This window comes from Temnothorax nylanderi, unplaced genomic scaffold (assembly GCF_030848795.1).
Source record: "Temnothorax nylanderi isolate EJ_2023f unplaced genomic scaffold, tnyl_v1.0 TNYL_tig0959_pilon, whole genome shotgun sequence".
Taxonomy (NCBI): Eukaryota; Metazoa; Arthropoda; class Insecta; order Hymenoptera; family Formicidae; genus Temnothorax; species Temnothorax nylanderi.
Window position 1 is genome coordinate 31281 of NW_027250021.1, and position 17995 is coordinate 49275.

At 33.8% G+C, this 17995-nt stretch overlaps 1 protein-coding gene and 1 long non-coding RNA gene across 3 annotated transcripts; one reads left to right on the forward strand and one right to left on the reverse strand.

The window, feature by feature from the left end:
* Nucleotides 1–1999: 1999 nt before the first annotated feature.
* Nucleotides 2000–8978, reverse strand: LOC139786122 (uncharacterized). Of its 2 annotated transcripts, none has more exons than XM_071725276.1 (8): nt 8310–8978; nt 7337–7526; nt 6900–7219; nt 6432–6824; nt 5758–6002; nt 3744–3893; nt 3499–3650; nt 2000–3219 (listed from the first exon to the last, which is right to left on the reverse strand). In XM_071725276.1, the coding sequence occupies exons 3-8, from the start codon at nt 7083–7085 to the stop codon at nt 2132–2134; spliced, it is 2214 nt and encodes a 737-aa protein (XP_071581377.1). In that variant the 5' UTR covers nt 7086–7219; nt 7337–7526; nt 8310–8978; the 3' UTR covers nt 2000–2131. The 2 variants fall into 2 exon arrangements, with proteins under 2 accessions (XP_071581377.1, XP_071581376.1); XM_071725275.1 differs by having other exon boundaries at nt 7913–8978.
* Nucleotides 8979–11165: 2187 nt separating this feature from the next.
* On the forward strand, nt 11166–17389 carry LOC139786120 (uncharacterized). Its single transcript, XR_011722184.1, has 4 exons — nt 11166–11456; nt 12094–12301; nt 14199–14377; nt 17280–17389. It is a non-coding gene; the product is annotated as an uncharacterized lncRNA (long non-coding RNA).
* The last annotated feature ends 606 nt before the right edge of the window (nt 17390–17995 follow it).

Sequence of the window (17995 nt, forward strand, 5' to 3'; positions counted from 1 at the left end):
CATTATATAGGTAAGCTTCTTATTAAATTGGATTATTACCGATATCAATATGTCGTATATTTGTTCGAAATGCGTACTTCCAATGTGTATAAATCTATGTCAATTTTATGATTATTATTATGTCTAGATATCATATATTAATAGTAAATTACATATCTTATGGTTTTTATGGTTTTATTAACTTTCATTATACTTGCATACATATACTATATTGTTACTTACACTGATAGTATAGTAATTTGTACTATAATATTGGTGACTGAATCAGTAATTCTATATTGCTGTTAATGTATTAGTCAAAATTAATCAATAAATTTGCCGTTTTTGGTGTATAGTTTAAAGATGATTAAAACGTACAAGAATGTTTTATTTTTTTTTACTGTAATTATCGTATTTTTTTTTACTGATTATCATATTTTTAATTATAGTTGTAGAAAAATTAATTGTTGAAATGCGTAGTTTTTTAAAACAGGATCCTTTGCGTCACTAAATAACTTCGAAGTCGTAACTTATATAGTTGAACGATGTACGATAGATATATGTTTAACCGATGAAATATCAATACATAGGTTTCTATTGATATAAAGAATAAAATGTAAAATCGGTACATATGTTATAATTTGTTGATACAAATAAACTTTATTAATTTTAATGTTTACAGAGGATATATTTCGGCTTATACCCAGTGAGAAATGAAACGAGTCGATGTCGATCGAAGTTTCATTTTTCACTGGGTATATTACAAACAGAATAATTTATTGAATTTCAAAAACATTTGGAAGAGTACACACGTATATGTTATCTTTCACATCTATATACATTACTTTACATTTAATAGTATCCAAAGGCACAATCTTCTTCATGATTTGTTTGTTTCTACTATTCCGTACACTCATAATATGAGTAATATTAGGAATCGGCTCTACTTGATATTCCGTAACTGTTAGGTAACATTTATTTTTGAAATGAATGAAACTCGATATTTGAACTATAGCGGATGATTGCAGTTGAATAACGGTATCGTTAGTTTTTTTGGTCGTTCATACAAGATGCTGTGGAAAATCATATTTTTATATACACATCTATCGAATACTTTAACGGTATCCTGATCATCTTCAGAACTAATAGTTTTTTTAACAAAACTTTTTAAATCTTCAAAACCTACTCTTTCTCCTATTAGGACAGCACCGCATTCAGTAACGTTGTATTGCATTATTAATTTTCGGGGGTTAAATAAACCTTTACAATATAGTTTACATGTCTCCGTCTTATTATTCATTATTATATTTTGAAATGTACTTCTTTGCAAAGTTTTCGTAGCAATTTGAAAAAGTAATCCATTAGGACCATGGATATTTTGTTTTAAATGGAAAATACCATTTTCATACGGAAATGCGGAGGTAGCCCATAGTGGACCACTCATACGAACACTTTGAACTGTATGTAATAATGAGTGAATATTGAAAGTCATAACTCTTTTACCATATAAAATCTCAGTTTCTCCAACAAAACGCGTTAAATCAATTTCACATTGTTTTAAATCTTCTTCTGAAATACTTTGAGAAAGAAGAACATTAATACTTCGCACTAAAAGTACAAACGAAGCTAACGCATTATCGTCTAAAATGCCTGTAAGACACGGCACACTATAAAATAAAGTCCATGACCGCCATTCACTCGCTTTAAGTTTACCTTCTTTAAATGACCGGATTGATGAAGAAATGATGGATTTCTTTCGGAGGCTTTATATTCAATAATCTTTTATCAACATTGTCTCTTTGCTTTCGCGATAAATAAAATGGAGAACTAGGAGAGTTCCACTCAGCCCACATTTGGCGCGCAACTCCTAACAAGTGACCGTGCATATATTCTACGGGAAATCCCCATACACAATCAAAATATTTCAATTCTGTCAAAATTGAAGGACCTTTAACACCATTAACTGGTCTTTGCAACCGCTTAACTTCTTCTACATCTTTTAGATATGTTACATGGTTTCTCTGTAAATCGTTTTCTGTAAAAGGATATCGCATAGAACCATGTAGATGCTCACCATTTGCATAGCACCAGCTACATCCAAAATAGCCGTTAAACTGATATCGGTTTTGCATTACAGGGCGAGCGACTGAGTCTACTGATGCGCATAATGGCCGTAAAAAAATGTAATGTTTTCATTGTTGCTATTCAATATAGTGATACCATTGTTTATTAATTTTCCTATCTGTTTAATGAAAATCTGTAGATATAGATTCATAAAATCTGCTTTGGGTTCACATTTAGTCATCCACAAACCTGCTAAAATTAAAGTTTGAAATCTATATTTAGGCGGTATCTCATTTAATATTAATAGCACAGGCCAAATACTGTTTTTACCACTTTTGAATACAGGAAAACCATCTGTATTAAAGTTAAAAGTTAAAACTCTACATTTTTTATTACGTGCAATATCCTTATACAAATGACTATCGTATACATCCGAAATATTATTTATTTCTTGTAATCTGGTGTTTACGTTTTCCACATTATTCATTATAATTTCTCGCATATTTTTATCTTCTAACAAGGCGCGAATTTGATATTCAACATTAATAGATAAAAAATAATTTGAAGAATTCGTAGAAATTTGATATTTTTCCTCACACTGACCGCACGTAGCACTTTTATTCTTACCAATATGATCTTTAGAGAGTGGATTTAACAGTAAACAGTAACATTGTGTACAGTAAAATACATACAATATTTTATCCGCAGGCGGGTTATACTTCTTTGACATCGTATACTTAGTAATATTAATATGCCTAAATTTTGGACCAGCCAAAATTTTTATCAAATTTAGTAAAGCATATCTAAATTCATCGGAATGATGATAACGTAAACATAAAGCTTGGATCATTGTAAAAACTTGAGAAATCGACAAACCGGCAGCTTCGAACATGATAGTATCATCATCAGTGTTATAATTTATGTCTGGACTTTCAAACAAATCAAAATCATCTTCGGAAACAAAACCATCATTGTCGATTTCATCGTTATAGTTCACATCTCTATCAGATTCTTTGCAATAGTTATCATCGTGAACAATATCATTTAAATTGCTGATATCTTCATTTTCATTGAACGAAACATCAATTGCTGTTGTGTTTAACTCACTCTGAATTAAATCCGCCAATGTACCAGCTGTTTGCTCATTTCGCATCGAATGTTTCGGTCTTGTATTTCCTGAAAATTATATTGTTATTGTAAATGTAACTATATGAAATGGGTTAAGAGGATGCTGGAGTCGTCCGTAATACTGACCAAACATACTACTTACCCACATTTGTTTGCTTATTTTCTTTAATTTTAGAGGATTTTTTATTCTGTACAAGGAAAGCGAAAAAAAATAGAAAAGTGCGATGTGCGTTTGGTCGGTATTACAGACGACTCCAGCATCGCCTTCCGTCTCCGTCCAGATATTTCCTACGTCCATGTAAAAAGTAAATGTTAAAATATATTAACCTTCTTGAACGTGTTTCATCCATCGTTGATATGTTTGACGGTTCACTTTCGCTGCTGAGAACCCTGGCTCCAAAAAAGCTTTGTAGCTCTTTCTCTTATTTGAGTTTGACGTACTATTCATTGCGTAATGATCCGATATCTTCACAACAATTCTAATATCATAGAGAAATAATAATTAGCTAAGGTTATAAAATTATTACGTATCAAAAAGTATTCATCGTACAGTTTTGGAAAATTAAGATCACCTGTATATTACTTGATGAAATAATTTGATTATTCCCGCTAGATACACGGTATCTTTAACCGTCACAATATTATCGTCGACCGTAAGGCCAAAACACTCGACTCGACACTCTCGATAATCCGGATCACGCTCTACTATGCGCTCACCAATTCTAAAATCATAGAACATAGAGAAATAATAATTAGCTAAGATTATAAAATTATTACGTATCAAACAGTGTTCACCGTACAGTTTCAGAAAATTAAGATCTGTATATTACACGTAAAAAAAGGATTAGCAGCAGGAACTAAAATTTAGCTGTGACAGCTAAGATGTGTCCCTATTCTAGGGACAGCTAATGCTGTTGCTGTCCCAGCTAAATTTATTCACTATTTGGACTTAGCTACTATAGCAACAAATTTTTGCTACAACAGACAAATGTCGCTTAACTGAATTAGCTACTTTATATTACAGGATGTCCGAAAGGAAGTTGTTGAAACTAATCAGATATCATTTTTGAATGCAGTTATTGAAAAAACAAACATTGCGTTGAAAAGAGGAAAGTCTACAGTTTTTAATGGATATAAATAAAACTTAACAAAATTTTGTATACCAATTTATTTTATTGACAAGAAATAATAAAAAATAAACAAATAATCAAATAAGCTAATGCATTAGCTTATTTAATTATCATTATACAAACATTGTTAAGTTTTATTTATACTTATTAAAAACTGCAGACTTTCTTCTTTTCAACACAATTTTTGTTTTTTCAATAACTGCATTCGAAAATGACAGCTAATTAGTATCAGCAACTTTCTATGGCGGAAGTACCAGGTAATATAAAATTATATTATCTTTTATAAAGCATGTTTGTTTATATAATCTAGAAGGCTCACAAATTTGAAATTAATTACAAAGGTAAAGGAGCATCGAGCCGTAACAAGGTGTAAGCGTTAATATATTCCAAATTCCAATCAAAATTACAAACGTTTCGGTTCAACATCAAACCATCTTCAGTGTCTTATAAAATAGAAACGCAAAAATAAAGCACGCACGACATATTGTTAATCAGGATTACATTTACAGAGTTAATGAATTTCGTTCGTTGATCATCAAGCTGTCAAGCTCCTTTACCTTTGTAATGTTTGTTTATATTCTTTATTTTACAGCGTTTCTCTCAAGCTACATTAATTTTTTATTGTCTTCATATTTAAAAAAATGGAAACTCGAATAGTCGCTACTAATACTTCTATTAAATGTACATTGCATGTGTAATTAGGTGTTGAATGGAGATATCAATATCAAATAAAAGACCTACAGATCTAATTTTTGCAAGCTGTAAGAAATTTTTATCACCTCAGAGAAACACTACCAAAAAAAGAATTAATACAACTAATTATAAAATACAGAGACTTTGCACAGTTATCTCTTCTGATCATGTGTGTCTCTGTTTAACAAAACACGTTTTAAATGCTGGTGGAAAATAAAAAATAAAAATATCATATATTACTGACATATAAATATATTTAATATTGATATATAAATATATTTTAGATATATATATTTTAAGAACCCATTTTATTATTTTGGAAAACGTAACTACATAAAAAAAATTAATATGCAATTTTATGTAACAAACAAAATTTTTCTGCACTATTATAAATAAAAAAAGATGTTAAAAAAGTAAAAGCAAAATGTAAAAAAAATAAAAGAAAGATGTAAAAAAATTGTTTTCCAAGTGTGAGACGAATAATAAATAAGTGAATAGAAAAATCCTTAAAAAATCATTGCTTAAGTCCTAAAATGGCTGGAAATAATAATTATTTATTATACCATGTTTAAGCTATTCCTGCAATGTTTCTATTAGTACGAATAATTTTTATTTTCTGTCATTTAAGAGCTCAAACAATGATTTTTTGAGGTCTATTTATTTCACATTTAGGGGCCAAAAACAACATTTTTTAAACATTCTTCTTAAATTCGGAGAATCGGATACTTAGAATCCGGAGAATCGGATTCTCATTGAGGCTTACCTTACAGGTGAGTTTTCGACATCTTTGTTACTTTGTTTTATTTTTAACAACATTCTGCAAGCATCTCGCGCTAAAAGAAGATCGTCCTTCGCGCGCGGACCAAATCCTATCTTCATTAACACGTCCAGATTATCAGATGCTATGTTAGATTTCGCCTGAGCTATCATCGTTATTATCATTAACGCGGTTCTGCTATCAATTAGCGATGTGTCCGGATATTTCATGGAGAACTTTTCCCATAAAACCTACACATATAGCATTTATTAGAATATATTCTCAATTTATTTTTAAAACAATCAAAATATTTATAATTTATCGTCGAACGAAATCAATATTAAATACATTTAGTAATGTGTGATAGAGCGGTCCATCCGTATTCCATCTTAAATCTCGACCTTCACCTCATATATGCCTTGATTTAATGCAAAGTTAATTGGAGAGTTTGAAGAGTATGACTAAAGGAGATAATAGAGGCAAATTAGACCAAAAAAGTGCGTTATCTCGGAACCGGTTAAAACTACTAGAATTTGAACGTTTTTTTTTAAATGTAGGTAATTAAAAACACTACAATGTTTATGGGTTAAAAATTTTTAACCCATAAACATGATAAAGGTGTCCAGACATAGGTACGTATCCACTAACTCTCCAGGCATTGGTACATTTACCTAACTTACCTGCAGCAATTCACTGTTTAATTCTTTGTTCTCGTACCACGTCACAATCAACAAAGTCAAAGTCTGGCTCTGTCCAGGCTTCAATTCCTTCAGCAATTCGATCAGACGATTCGCACGGGCAACGGCTATTTGACGGGTCGATCGTTTGTCGTTATTTGTATCGAGATAGATTCCCTTGTACACCATGGCCACGTTATTACGCACAGATTGATCGCGATGAAACACTTGAAACAGAGCCTCGCGCATGGAGTCGGCCGCTCCAGTTACTCCAAATTGGAAAGCAACTCCTAAAAACGTGCACGACTCGACGGCGTCTCCAGCGCATGTGGAGAACAGCAATTTTTCTGCCATCGGTATCGCCTTCTCCAACTCGGTCGCAAATTCCAGACAATTCTGCAGAAACACAATGTATTATAATAACAGCGAATAGTTCAAAAGAATCGCAACGCTTATTTGTATGCCACGTACTTTTAAGTAATTCATAACGCGTTTTCGCAATCTTATCTCCTCTCTCTTGTTGTCGTCTTGTTCCGATTTGCACACGTCGTTCGCATTGTCGTCTCTATCTGTCGATTTAGTCTCTGATTCTATGAAAATCTTCAGCAAAAAGGCAAATAAACATTCCTCCTTCGCTGTAGCGGAAAGATTTTCCATCTCGGGAGCTCCCTCCAATTTCGTAAACGTCTTCCACAGGTATGTCACTGCTTCAGTGACTTTTCGGCTTAATAATAATTATCTCACGTGTTCGAACGCATAATTTGGATCGATATTTTCATCTTGTTTCACATCTACAGAAAAATTAACGTGCAATTAATATCGTGATATATTTTGCAAGCGAAATAATAAAGAAGCCAGCGAATAATTCATTGACAAGAAATCAAATAAATTCCATTTGCAATACGAACTATTTATATATTCTGCTTCATAATTTATTAGAATCTCCTTTATCGCTGCTTTTATATCGTACTGTAAAACAGTCCAAAGTTCAAATCTTTGCTCGTGACCACGTTCACTAGCACTCACGATGTGAGTTTGCAACTCTTGCAATTTTGCCGTCTCTTTTTCCAGCGAATTAGAAAGTTTGATACAATTTAACTGCAAAAATACACAAGCCAAAAATCAGTTTAGTCATGGAAAAAAAACAACTGTAGCCATCGATACAGAATTTGATAATACACTGAGAAAAAAAAGTTCTGGATTTTAGTAAATATTAGTTTGCATACAACTGTGACTCTATTTACTAAAATGAAGAAAATTTTCCTTTTTATTAGTATATGTGTATTCACTAGGAAAAAAATATACTAATAAAAAGGAAAATTTTCTTTATTTTAATAAATGGAGTCACAGTTGTATGCAAACTAATATTTACTAAAATCCAGAACATTTTTTTCTCAGTGTATTAATAAGTTTATTCATATATATAATGCAAAGTTATTGTTCAGGATGGTTACTTCTTTAACCTTATATGTATGCAAAGTTACCGTTCGGCATCATTCCGTATGATCAGTCAGCGAATATTATTTTACCTATCAAATTAGAAGATAAAAGAATATATGTAAGATACTTTATTCTAAATACATTGCAAGTACATTAATCCGTCTTATCGTTCGGCGGCCGGTAGACGACTGCCGCTAGTGCCGCTCCGACCCGTACTTTCGACAGGCCCGGCACGCACACACACGCGGTCGCGGCATGTCACCTGTATATCGATCACGTGATAGAGCGCTCTCGATATTTCTAGAATCTAGATCTCACATATATACGCTATGATTGTGAGATCGTGGAATGATGCCGAATGGTAATTTTGCATACATATATAAGGTGAGAGAAGTAAGCACGGAAAATCGCAGTCATGCAGTATTTACAATAGAAGTGTACTTATTTTTGAATCTATCAATAACTGTTGGTTGAGATACACCCTAACGGTTTAATAGTTCGTGAACTTCTTTGTCTATCTTTTGATATTTCCGCGAACTCAGGATGCCGTAGGTACGTTAAACCCGAATTCCGTCTCTCGGCAGTCTCGGCGGCGAAAAAAGCGCGACGGGGGTCCGTATCCGCGACCCGGCACACGTCACTCGAGCGAGGGGGAGGCAGTCTTCCGTTCCCCGAGGACACGCGTGGCGCACGCGGTCGCGCGGACAAAGCAGATGCAACACCTACGTGTCGCCGTGTCCGCGTGCACGTTCCGACGCGCGGCACCCACGTCGCCCGGTCGTCGCGACGATCGCGCGCGAGGTCGCCGGTGACGCCGCAACCTCGTGCTCCCCCCGGGTGCGGGTTAGGACGAAGCGTGCGCGCGCTGTGACTCGGCGCTTTCGGCGTGAACCCGCGCTGCCGCCGCGAGTCCGCTCGGCCCGGCTACGCGGGCTACGTATCCTCGCGCGCGCGGAAGCGGTCTGAACGGCGCCGCGGATCACGCGGGGGGAAAGGGAGGCTACTCGCGACGCGGGCGGTTGTCGGAGCCGTCGGAAGGCACCAAAGAACGAAAGAACTGCGCGGATGCCGCGGATTACTTCCCCCTTTCCCCTGCGGCCTCAACTTACGCACTCAACGCGCGAAACGAAATGCGAACAATGTATGGCACGCGAGACGTGAGATAGAGACGCTGTCGTCGCCCGCGGCTTCCGCGGCTAAAGCGGGGAGCACACACTTCTGCACAACGCATAATGCGTAAGCATAAGAAAATTGATTGGTCTATTTCCTTATGCACATGTGTACGGACCAATCAATTTTCTTATGCTTACGCAATTACGTATTAAACGGTGTTCACCGTAGTTTTGGAAAATTAAGATCATCTGTATATTACCTGATGGAATAATTTGTTGATTATTCCCGCTAGATATACGGTATCTTTAACCGTCACAATATTATCGTCGACCGTAAGACCAAAACACTCGACTCGACACTCTCGCAGTCCCGATCACGCTCTACTGCAATTCTAATATCATAGAATAGAGAAATAATAATTAGCTAAGGTTATAAAATTATTACGTATGAAAAAGTGTTCACCGTACAGTTTTGGAAAATTAAGATCACCTGTATATTACTTGATGTGGAATGATTTATTCCCGCTAGATACACATGGTATCTTTAACCGTTAAGCTACGAATACACGACACTTTTGTGTCTAGATCAGACTTGATCGAGTGTGTACACTAATAGCGAATTCGAGCGCTTGCACTAGTGCACACTGTGCGCACTAAGGCTTGTTCTTAATCAATTGTTATATTTACAGATCATCTTAATTACTTCTTAGTCTATAAAATTATTTGTACAGCATCCACATAGATATTACAGATTGTTTTATTGGCTAAAAAGTTTTTAAATGTTTTTAAGGCCGGTATTCATAGTCGGTTCTTATATTTAAGACCATCTTAAGTACAATCTTAAGATGTCATTAACCAATCACAGAGCCGTATTAGCATCTTAAGATATTACTTAAGACGGTCTTGAAACAAGATCTGGGGGTCGATTCTGTATCTTGGGACGAGGTGAAAATTACAAAAGTGAGGAAATTCACTAGAGAATCTACAATTTTATTTGTCGAAATCTGTTCACTTTTGTAATTTTCACCTCGTCTCAAAATACAGAATCGACCTTCTGAGTGTGAATACCGGCCTAAGCAACTTTAAATATAAGAATAGATTATAAACCAGCCTTAGTGCGCACTCAGTGTGCACTAGTGCAAGCGCCCGAATTCGCTATAAAGCCGGTATTCATAATCAGATCTTATTTCAAGACCGTCTTAAGTAATATCTTAAGATGCTAATACGGCTTTGTGATTAGTTAATGACATCTTAAGATTGTATTAAGATGGTCTTAAATATAAAAACCGACTATGAATACCGGCCTAAGTGTCGATATATAACAAAGCATCAAGCTGTACACACACGTCGACACTTAGTGGATACATTCGATCTAGACACAAAATTGTCGTCGTGTATTCGTAGTTTTTACAATTATGCGGGGTCTACAATGCAAGTCGCCAAGCAGTCGCAAGTCGCGAGTTGCAAGAAATTGACCAATTACAGTCGATTATTCTCCTCAAATTCGAATGTGATTGGTCAATTTCCTACGACCTACGACCCACGACTCGCATTGTAGATCCAGCATTATCGTTGACCATAAAGCCGTGACTACGGATCAGACTACGGATTAAGATTGAGATTGAATTGAAATTTAATTAATCATAATAAAGAAAACTAACTTCAAGTTTAGTGAACTTTGCTCTAATTGGTCGAATTTCAATCCAATCTTAATCCCAATCCATAGTCTGATCACGGCTTAAGGGGGTCGATTCTGTATCTTGGGACGAGGTGAAAATTACAAAAGTGAGGAAATTCACTAGAGAATCTACAATTTTATTTGTCAAAATCTAGTAAATCTGTTCACTTTTGTAATTTTCACCTTGTCTCAAAATACAGAATCGACCTCAAGGTCATAGACACTCGACTCGGACACTCTCTACAGTCCCGATGGTCCCGATCACGCTGCCGTGTCGTGATTCTGTGCCGCGACGCATTTGTTTTTTTGGCGGGTACGTTCTACTATGCGCTCGCATTTTGCAATGCTCGTGAGCATAATTTATCTGTGTTATACATTTGGTGAACATTTTACAATAAGATATTTTATTGGTTTTACAATAAGGATGAAATGAATCTTAACGTTAATGCATATCCGTAACTTTTGTTTCGCGGCGCTTGGTTTGTGCCGGCAACTTCATCTGTGATTGGCCGCATGGCGGAGGAATACATGTATCGTGGTTGATCGTGGTACGTGATTGGTTAGTTGGGCTGTGAAACGCTATACGTGGCGAGAGTGCGTTGTAGCGCCAAGGGCGTTCATTGTTTCACGAACTTCACGAAGAGGCGAAGAGGCAATCCGGTCGTTTTGCCGTGCCGTTCCAACTCCAAGTGTTTCTAAAAGTGTTTTGAGTGCCAAGAGGAATATCTTTCGAGAAGCGAAAAGGAATAAGGAAGTGAAGACGGGTTTATTTGCGAGAATAAACAGGATCTATTGGTGGTAAGTAAATTAACCTTTTTCTGTAATCTTCCAGATATAGCAAGACATGTTTTTTCATGCTGAGTCTGAGTCCCGACAATGGCCGGGGATTCAAGCATTACGTCGGCGTAGATTCTATATTGTAAAATAACATTTCTACTTTTGTATTTTTTTTCGATATTTTCCTTGTTTCATCTTTTGCAATCATTCGTCTGTCAACACGAATTAATTTTTATATCACACGTGCATGGAAAGTGGCCCATTACGCGCGTGTCACGCGCGTAATAGGCCACTTTCCACGCACTTGTGATATAAAATAGTGTGTGTAACACGTGCGGGTTGAAAATTGAACACGCGTGCGGGTGATCGCACTCGCCTTCGGCTCGTGCGTCCACCCGCACCCGTGAATTTTCAACTTACCGCACTTGTTACACAAATAACTATTCTACTACATGTATATAATACATAACTTCCATTACGTCGCATTTTTAACATGGACTATAATTAAATTGAAATTCTCTTTCTAATGTGTTATACATTTCCAGAAAACTCGATATATAAACAAGGCATTTGGACCGGCATAACGCGTACAGAGCTGTTTGCGAAATTTTATTTAAATGGATTATTTACTTGACCCATTATGTGATTTGTGTTGCAGGTAGCGTGGCTACGAGTCGATACGCAGACGATTCTGACGATAGCAGGTCACGTTATTACGAAGAATCATCGGATCTCTGTGACACATATTGGCCATCGTTTGTGGTCTTTGCACATAAAAGACACGCGCAAGACCGACAGTGGTTGGTACATGTGCCAGGTTAATACTGACCCGACGTCCAGCATCACTGGATTTATCGAAGTCGTTGGTAAAGATCAAAATCTGATTCTCCTAATTCTAATTCTCCTTAAAAGAATTGCCTCTATTTATACCCTATTATGTTTACATTTGAAAAATAAGCGTTACATCTATTAATTTAAGCAGAGAAATAATTAATATTATGAGCAAAAAATAATAAACACAATGTATAAAATTTGCATAACGCAATACAAAGAGAAGCAATAGATTTTTAAATGTCTTAAATATATTATTAGTATAATGTTATGTATTATAAATAGGTACTGTGTAAATGTTGCTATAAAATATCCAAACAATTTATTTTTAATCAATTTATCGATAAATACAAATGCATATCTTCTTTTAAGTCAGATAAAATAATATACTGATTAAAAAATTATTAACTATTTAAATAATATTATACACGAGATATTACTGAATCAGCTATTAATAAAGTATTATAGAAAGAAAAAAAGAGAGCAAGAGTGAGAAAGAAAAGAGATTTTCTGTAAAAAAACATATAATGCTTATCAGAGCAGACATATAAATTTGCTGCGTGCGCAAAAATTACATAAATTAAATTGAATTACATAACATTAATTTTTATTTGCATTGCCAAACTCAAACATTTTATTGTCACATTAAACAAATGACAAATGATAATTATTGCAAGTTTTGTTGAGCAGAACATTTCCATATCCGTCGCCGAGAATATCGTGTGTCACATACACTGAATGAATATCATACCACGCGCAACTTTGTTATGGCCTGTTCGAAAAATTACAAATAATTTCCACTCTACACTCAATATAGATTAACATGTCACACCTGACACATCCATCGCATCTTATTGCAGCTCGTGCAATCTCAGTGATGAGTGGCAATGAGATGCGAGGCTTTTTGAATGTACGAACTTTGCACAGTATATTTTACCTCATTTTATTTTATTTGATAAAATTTTATTGCTAAAATTTTGGTCACTTATTTGTAATTATTTAAACGCATTAGTCTGATGCATGAAAAAGCAATATTTAAGTTTTTATTTACTTTTTATTTATATTTGAAAATATTTTTGAAATTGTAATTTTAATTATTAATTTTATATAGATTGATTACAAAAAAATATTGGTGTAAAAGATTGAGTGTTAATTAAGGAAGATGCGATCTCAAATTAGTTTTGAAATACATATATTAATTTTTTTATTTTATAATGACGAGTATCTGTTTTTATGTAATTATAGGAATGCATAGTTTAAAATGACTTTAGAACAATTACACTTGTCGCATTTACATTTGCATAATCAACGTTTGATACATTTTCCATTATCTAATAATGGTATAAATATGTGAAAATATTTTTTAAATAATCATTAACACTTTCCGAGTATATGTATAAAAATTAAAATAAGACTGCCATATATTGCGTATACAGATCCGTTCACTCGTTATTGAGATCTCAAAATCTCGGGTACTCGCAACTCGTGCGTTCGCGTAAAAGAGTCACGGTGCGTCTCGCTCCGCGCGTACTTGGCGCGAGACACTACCGTGTCTCTTGATATTTGGCTATTCTCGAGCCTGCCCTAGATCGTGGTCCGATTCACGCTCACAGCACTATCAGCGCGCTAAAATCTATAGTTCACGTTTTATGTATACTATAGATTTGAGCACTGTGAGCGTGAATCGAACCACGGCCTATCAGGTATTTGCCTATCAGGAGGAGCTTTTGTAAATTTACTGAGATAACTAAAACCCTCTGTTATCCGTTCACCTCAGATATATCCTAACTACTTAATTTCATATTATTTTATACAATTTCGCATGTATGTTTCATGACAACTATTCGAGAATATAGGGCCTCTGGGCTACTACATATATGCACATGATAATTTGTCAAGTTTGTAGTTTTAGTAATATGATAATTATTCCAGGATAGCGTAATCAGACGTCACAATGTTTGCCTACGTAAAATTTGAAGATGGCCACAAAATGATTGTGGAAACGTCGGATATAAAACATTTTAAAGCAGACTGCGTAAATCGATCAAAAAAATACAAGGTTCGTTGGGAGGATGATTCATTTTACGATGCCTTAATTATCGATGTAGATGGTGAGTATAAATATTTTAACATAATATATTTACATTTTATAAATAAACTATAAAGTGTACACTTTTCAACCGTTTTATTCAATCTCGGCGATTTGATCTTTTACAAAATTGATTATTGCTCTCATGAAAAATGTATGATATATGTATATGTATACATATATATGTAGTATTTTTAAACTGATAGTAGAGTACACTATATATCGTATTCAGTAATAATACTATTGAATTAGGTAATGCATAAACTATTAATCAGTAGATACATATATGAATATTTTTTATGTTACTTATGTATAAAATTATTTAAAAATATTTTTTACATGCTATACAGGTGTACCTGCATAGCATGTGTACGGCATGTGACATATAATATTGTTATATATAATGCTATTATTAGACTAAAATAAGATTGCATGACTATGTTTAAATTAATTGAATACATTGTTTTTCTTTGTTACGTGTGTACACTAGGGTGGTCCTTAAAAAGGGCCAAAAAAATTAAAAATTTTTTATTTTGACTCAAAACCCTAGTGTACACACGTAACAAAGAAAAACAATGTATTCAATAAATTGAAACATAATCATGCAATTTCCCTATTAAATAGGGTCGTCTTTAAAAAGGATAATTTCGAATATTGATCGCGCGAACGGTTCGGAAGACTTGAAATACATAAAGAAAAATATGTGCAAAAGCGCAGCTTCCTATCTCAATTTTAACACGTTCCGCAGAGCACTTGAATTTCTCCTATTAAACTCAAATGGGAAATGATTTTAGTATGACTGCAATAGCGATCGGAAAAATTTGAAACTTTTCAATTCTCTTACCTATAGTTGTACCTACCTTCTGACAATTTTATAAATTTTTATCTACATATTACAGGTAGCAGAAAATGAAAAAAATTGAAAAAAATTGTTTTTATCGACCTATAATTATCTGAAATATGTAAATAAAAATCTATATAATTGTTAGAAGATAGGTATAACTATAGGTAAGAGAATTGCCAAGTTTCAAATTTTTCCTATCGCTATTGCAGTCATACTAAAATCATTTCCCATTTGAGTTTAATAGGGGAAATTCAAGTGCTCTGCGGGACATGTTAAAACTGAGATAGAAGGCTGCGCTTTGCACATATTTTTTTCTATTTATTTCAAGCCTTCCGAACCGTTCGAGCAGTCAAAATAAAAAATTACCCTTTTTAAGGACTATCTTAGTGTACACATATTTACATAAAATAAAGTATCTTAATTTAAGTAAAATAATGGATATTGTTAGACAGAAAATCACATTTAACACAGTACAGTCGAATATCTCATAAAGGAGGGGGTTGATGAAAAATGTTTTAGACAAAAGTCGTAAGGGGGTCTGAAGGGGACAAATAATGGTAAAATCAAGTTTTGAAGAAATCGATTTTTCTAAGTCACATAAAGGTCACCGTTATTTTTTAAAATGGAATTATATATCATTTCTTTTACATAACATTATTTTTCTAGTTATTCTGCATATGACAGTATTAAGATAGAATTATAAATAAATCAGTAGTTCACGAGATACTTTATACTTTATTTTGACATATTTTGATATAAAATATCTTGTAAACTATTAATTTTTTGATAATTGTACCTTAATATTTTTAGGCACAGAATAATGAGATGAATCAATTGATATAAAAAAATACATGGTTGCTTTTAAAAAAATTATGCAATTTGCAATATGCAACTACATAAGGGAGACCGGGGCTAACTCGACATCGGGGCAAACTTGACACTGAACTTTTTGCTAATTTAAATCTATCGTAGAAACTTGCCTTTCCTACTGTAAATGCGTCTTTATGTGCCAGTATTATCAACGGGATTTGATGACATTCTGAGTTATGGTGTAATTTTTAGCACGACATAAGCGTTTTTGATGGTGAAAAGTAATTTTTCTGATCTCTCGAAAATTTCTACTCTTTCATCGAGCTTTACTCTTGCAAACCTATATGTAAGTGATTTTCATGGGAAATTTGATGCTCTATATGAATCCGATAATCGTTTTTGGATATTTTCAAAATTTTTATGTTTTTGAAGTGACAAAAGTGAAAAACGACGTCCGGGGTTTGAAGTCAACACCACGCCGTTTCGTCGGCTTCCAGTAACAAACGATGCTTGTCATGCAGCCGTATGGCTCATGACAAATGTATGCGCACGTCCGATCGCGAGTTTACCTGCATTAATTGTTTTTCAGATATGAGTTTAGATGAAGATAATTGAAAGTTCAACAATTTTTGTTCTCGTTATTTCAAATGATTGTTCTAGTTACTTTATTCCGAATGTTTGTACTTTTTAAATACACAATAAACAATGTATTTTCATTTTCAGACAGTAAAAAATAAGTTCCAGATCAAATTGTGTCGATCAGACAAAGTGTTGAGTTTGCCCCGGTGGGGTGTCGAGTTTGCCCCGGCATTTTTCAATTCGAAAATTTGTCTTCGCGTCACTTTTCCTTTCCTGGCGGCAAAACAAAGCGACGTACAGCAAAACTTTCTGAATCAATTTTGTACCTGAAGGAACACTCTTTAAATATATACCATTGAATTTGCCTAAAAATTTTAATTAAATATTAAAAATTGCCTTTGAAAAAATAGTGTCGAGTTAGCCCCGGTCTTCCCTACCTTTTTGGAAAAAGAACTGTGTTTTCTTTACATCAATTGACTCATCTTATACATATATTCATTTTATTATGTTAACAACATTTAACTAAGAAGTAACATGATGCGTGCATGGTATGCAACAATTAACTATAATAGTACAACATTTATCATTTTATATTAACTGTGCATTTTGTATATGCCACATTATTATTCACAAGTTTTTGATGCGTGCGTAAACTTTTTAACTAAAAAAGTGTTATATTTACACATTATAGATAATAAACAAAAACTGGAAGAGAAACTTGCCAGTAAACGACCACAAATCCCCGTCTTCGATAATTGCCAGTCAGCTTCGGAAAGTGAATTAGAATCGAGTGTAAATTATGTACGATTTGTAATATACGTCTTATGAGTAATGTTTGAACATTTCACACATATTTGAATTTTTCCAGAAAGCGAATATTACTGATAAAATTGAAAAGAGACTGGCACGTATCAATTCAGATTGTACAAGTGTAAGTGAAAATATTATTTTATAACAAAATAATTAGAATGATCCAATTCTTAAGTTTACATTTATATGTATATGATTAACAATTTTTATATAGAACAAACTGCCAGAAAATATTAGTGCAATCACAAAAAAGGTACGAAAGAAATAAAAAAAAGACTGTGACAAAAAGCAAGACTATTTCAAAGGTAATATGCATAAAATAATCTTTGATCTTTAAGGAGATTTATGTTTTTGAGATATTAACAGATACATCATTTAAATTGTTATTTTCAAAATTTATTGTCGACTGCTAATAAATTTTCATTACACAATTAATTTTATTAAACATTTTAATAGTAACAAGAAGTAATTCTAAAGCCTTATATCTACGATGCTAGAAATCGGTCTGTTCTCGGACAAAGAAAGAATTTACAAATCACATTTTAACAATGCGATTTGTCAATTTATTTTTTGTCCGAGATCTCGGAGCAATTTCTA

Coding starts and splice junctions, on each gene's coding strand:
- LOC139786122 (XM_071725276.1), bottom strand. CDS start 7,085: ATGGAAAATCTTTCCGCTACAGCGAAGGAGGAATGTTTATTTGCCTTT. Junction 6,003..6,431: donor TAAACAGTGAATTGCTGCAG/GTAAGTTAGGTA, acceptor CTATATGTGTAG/GTTTTATGGGAAAAGTTCTC. Junction 3,894..5,757: donor GTCGAAAACTCACCTGTAAG/GTAAGCCTCAAT, acceptor CTATGATTTTAG/AATTGGTGAGCGCATAGTAG.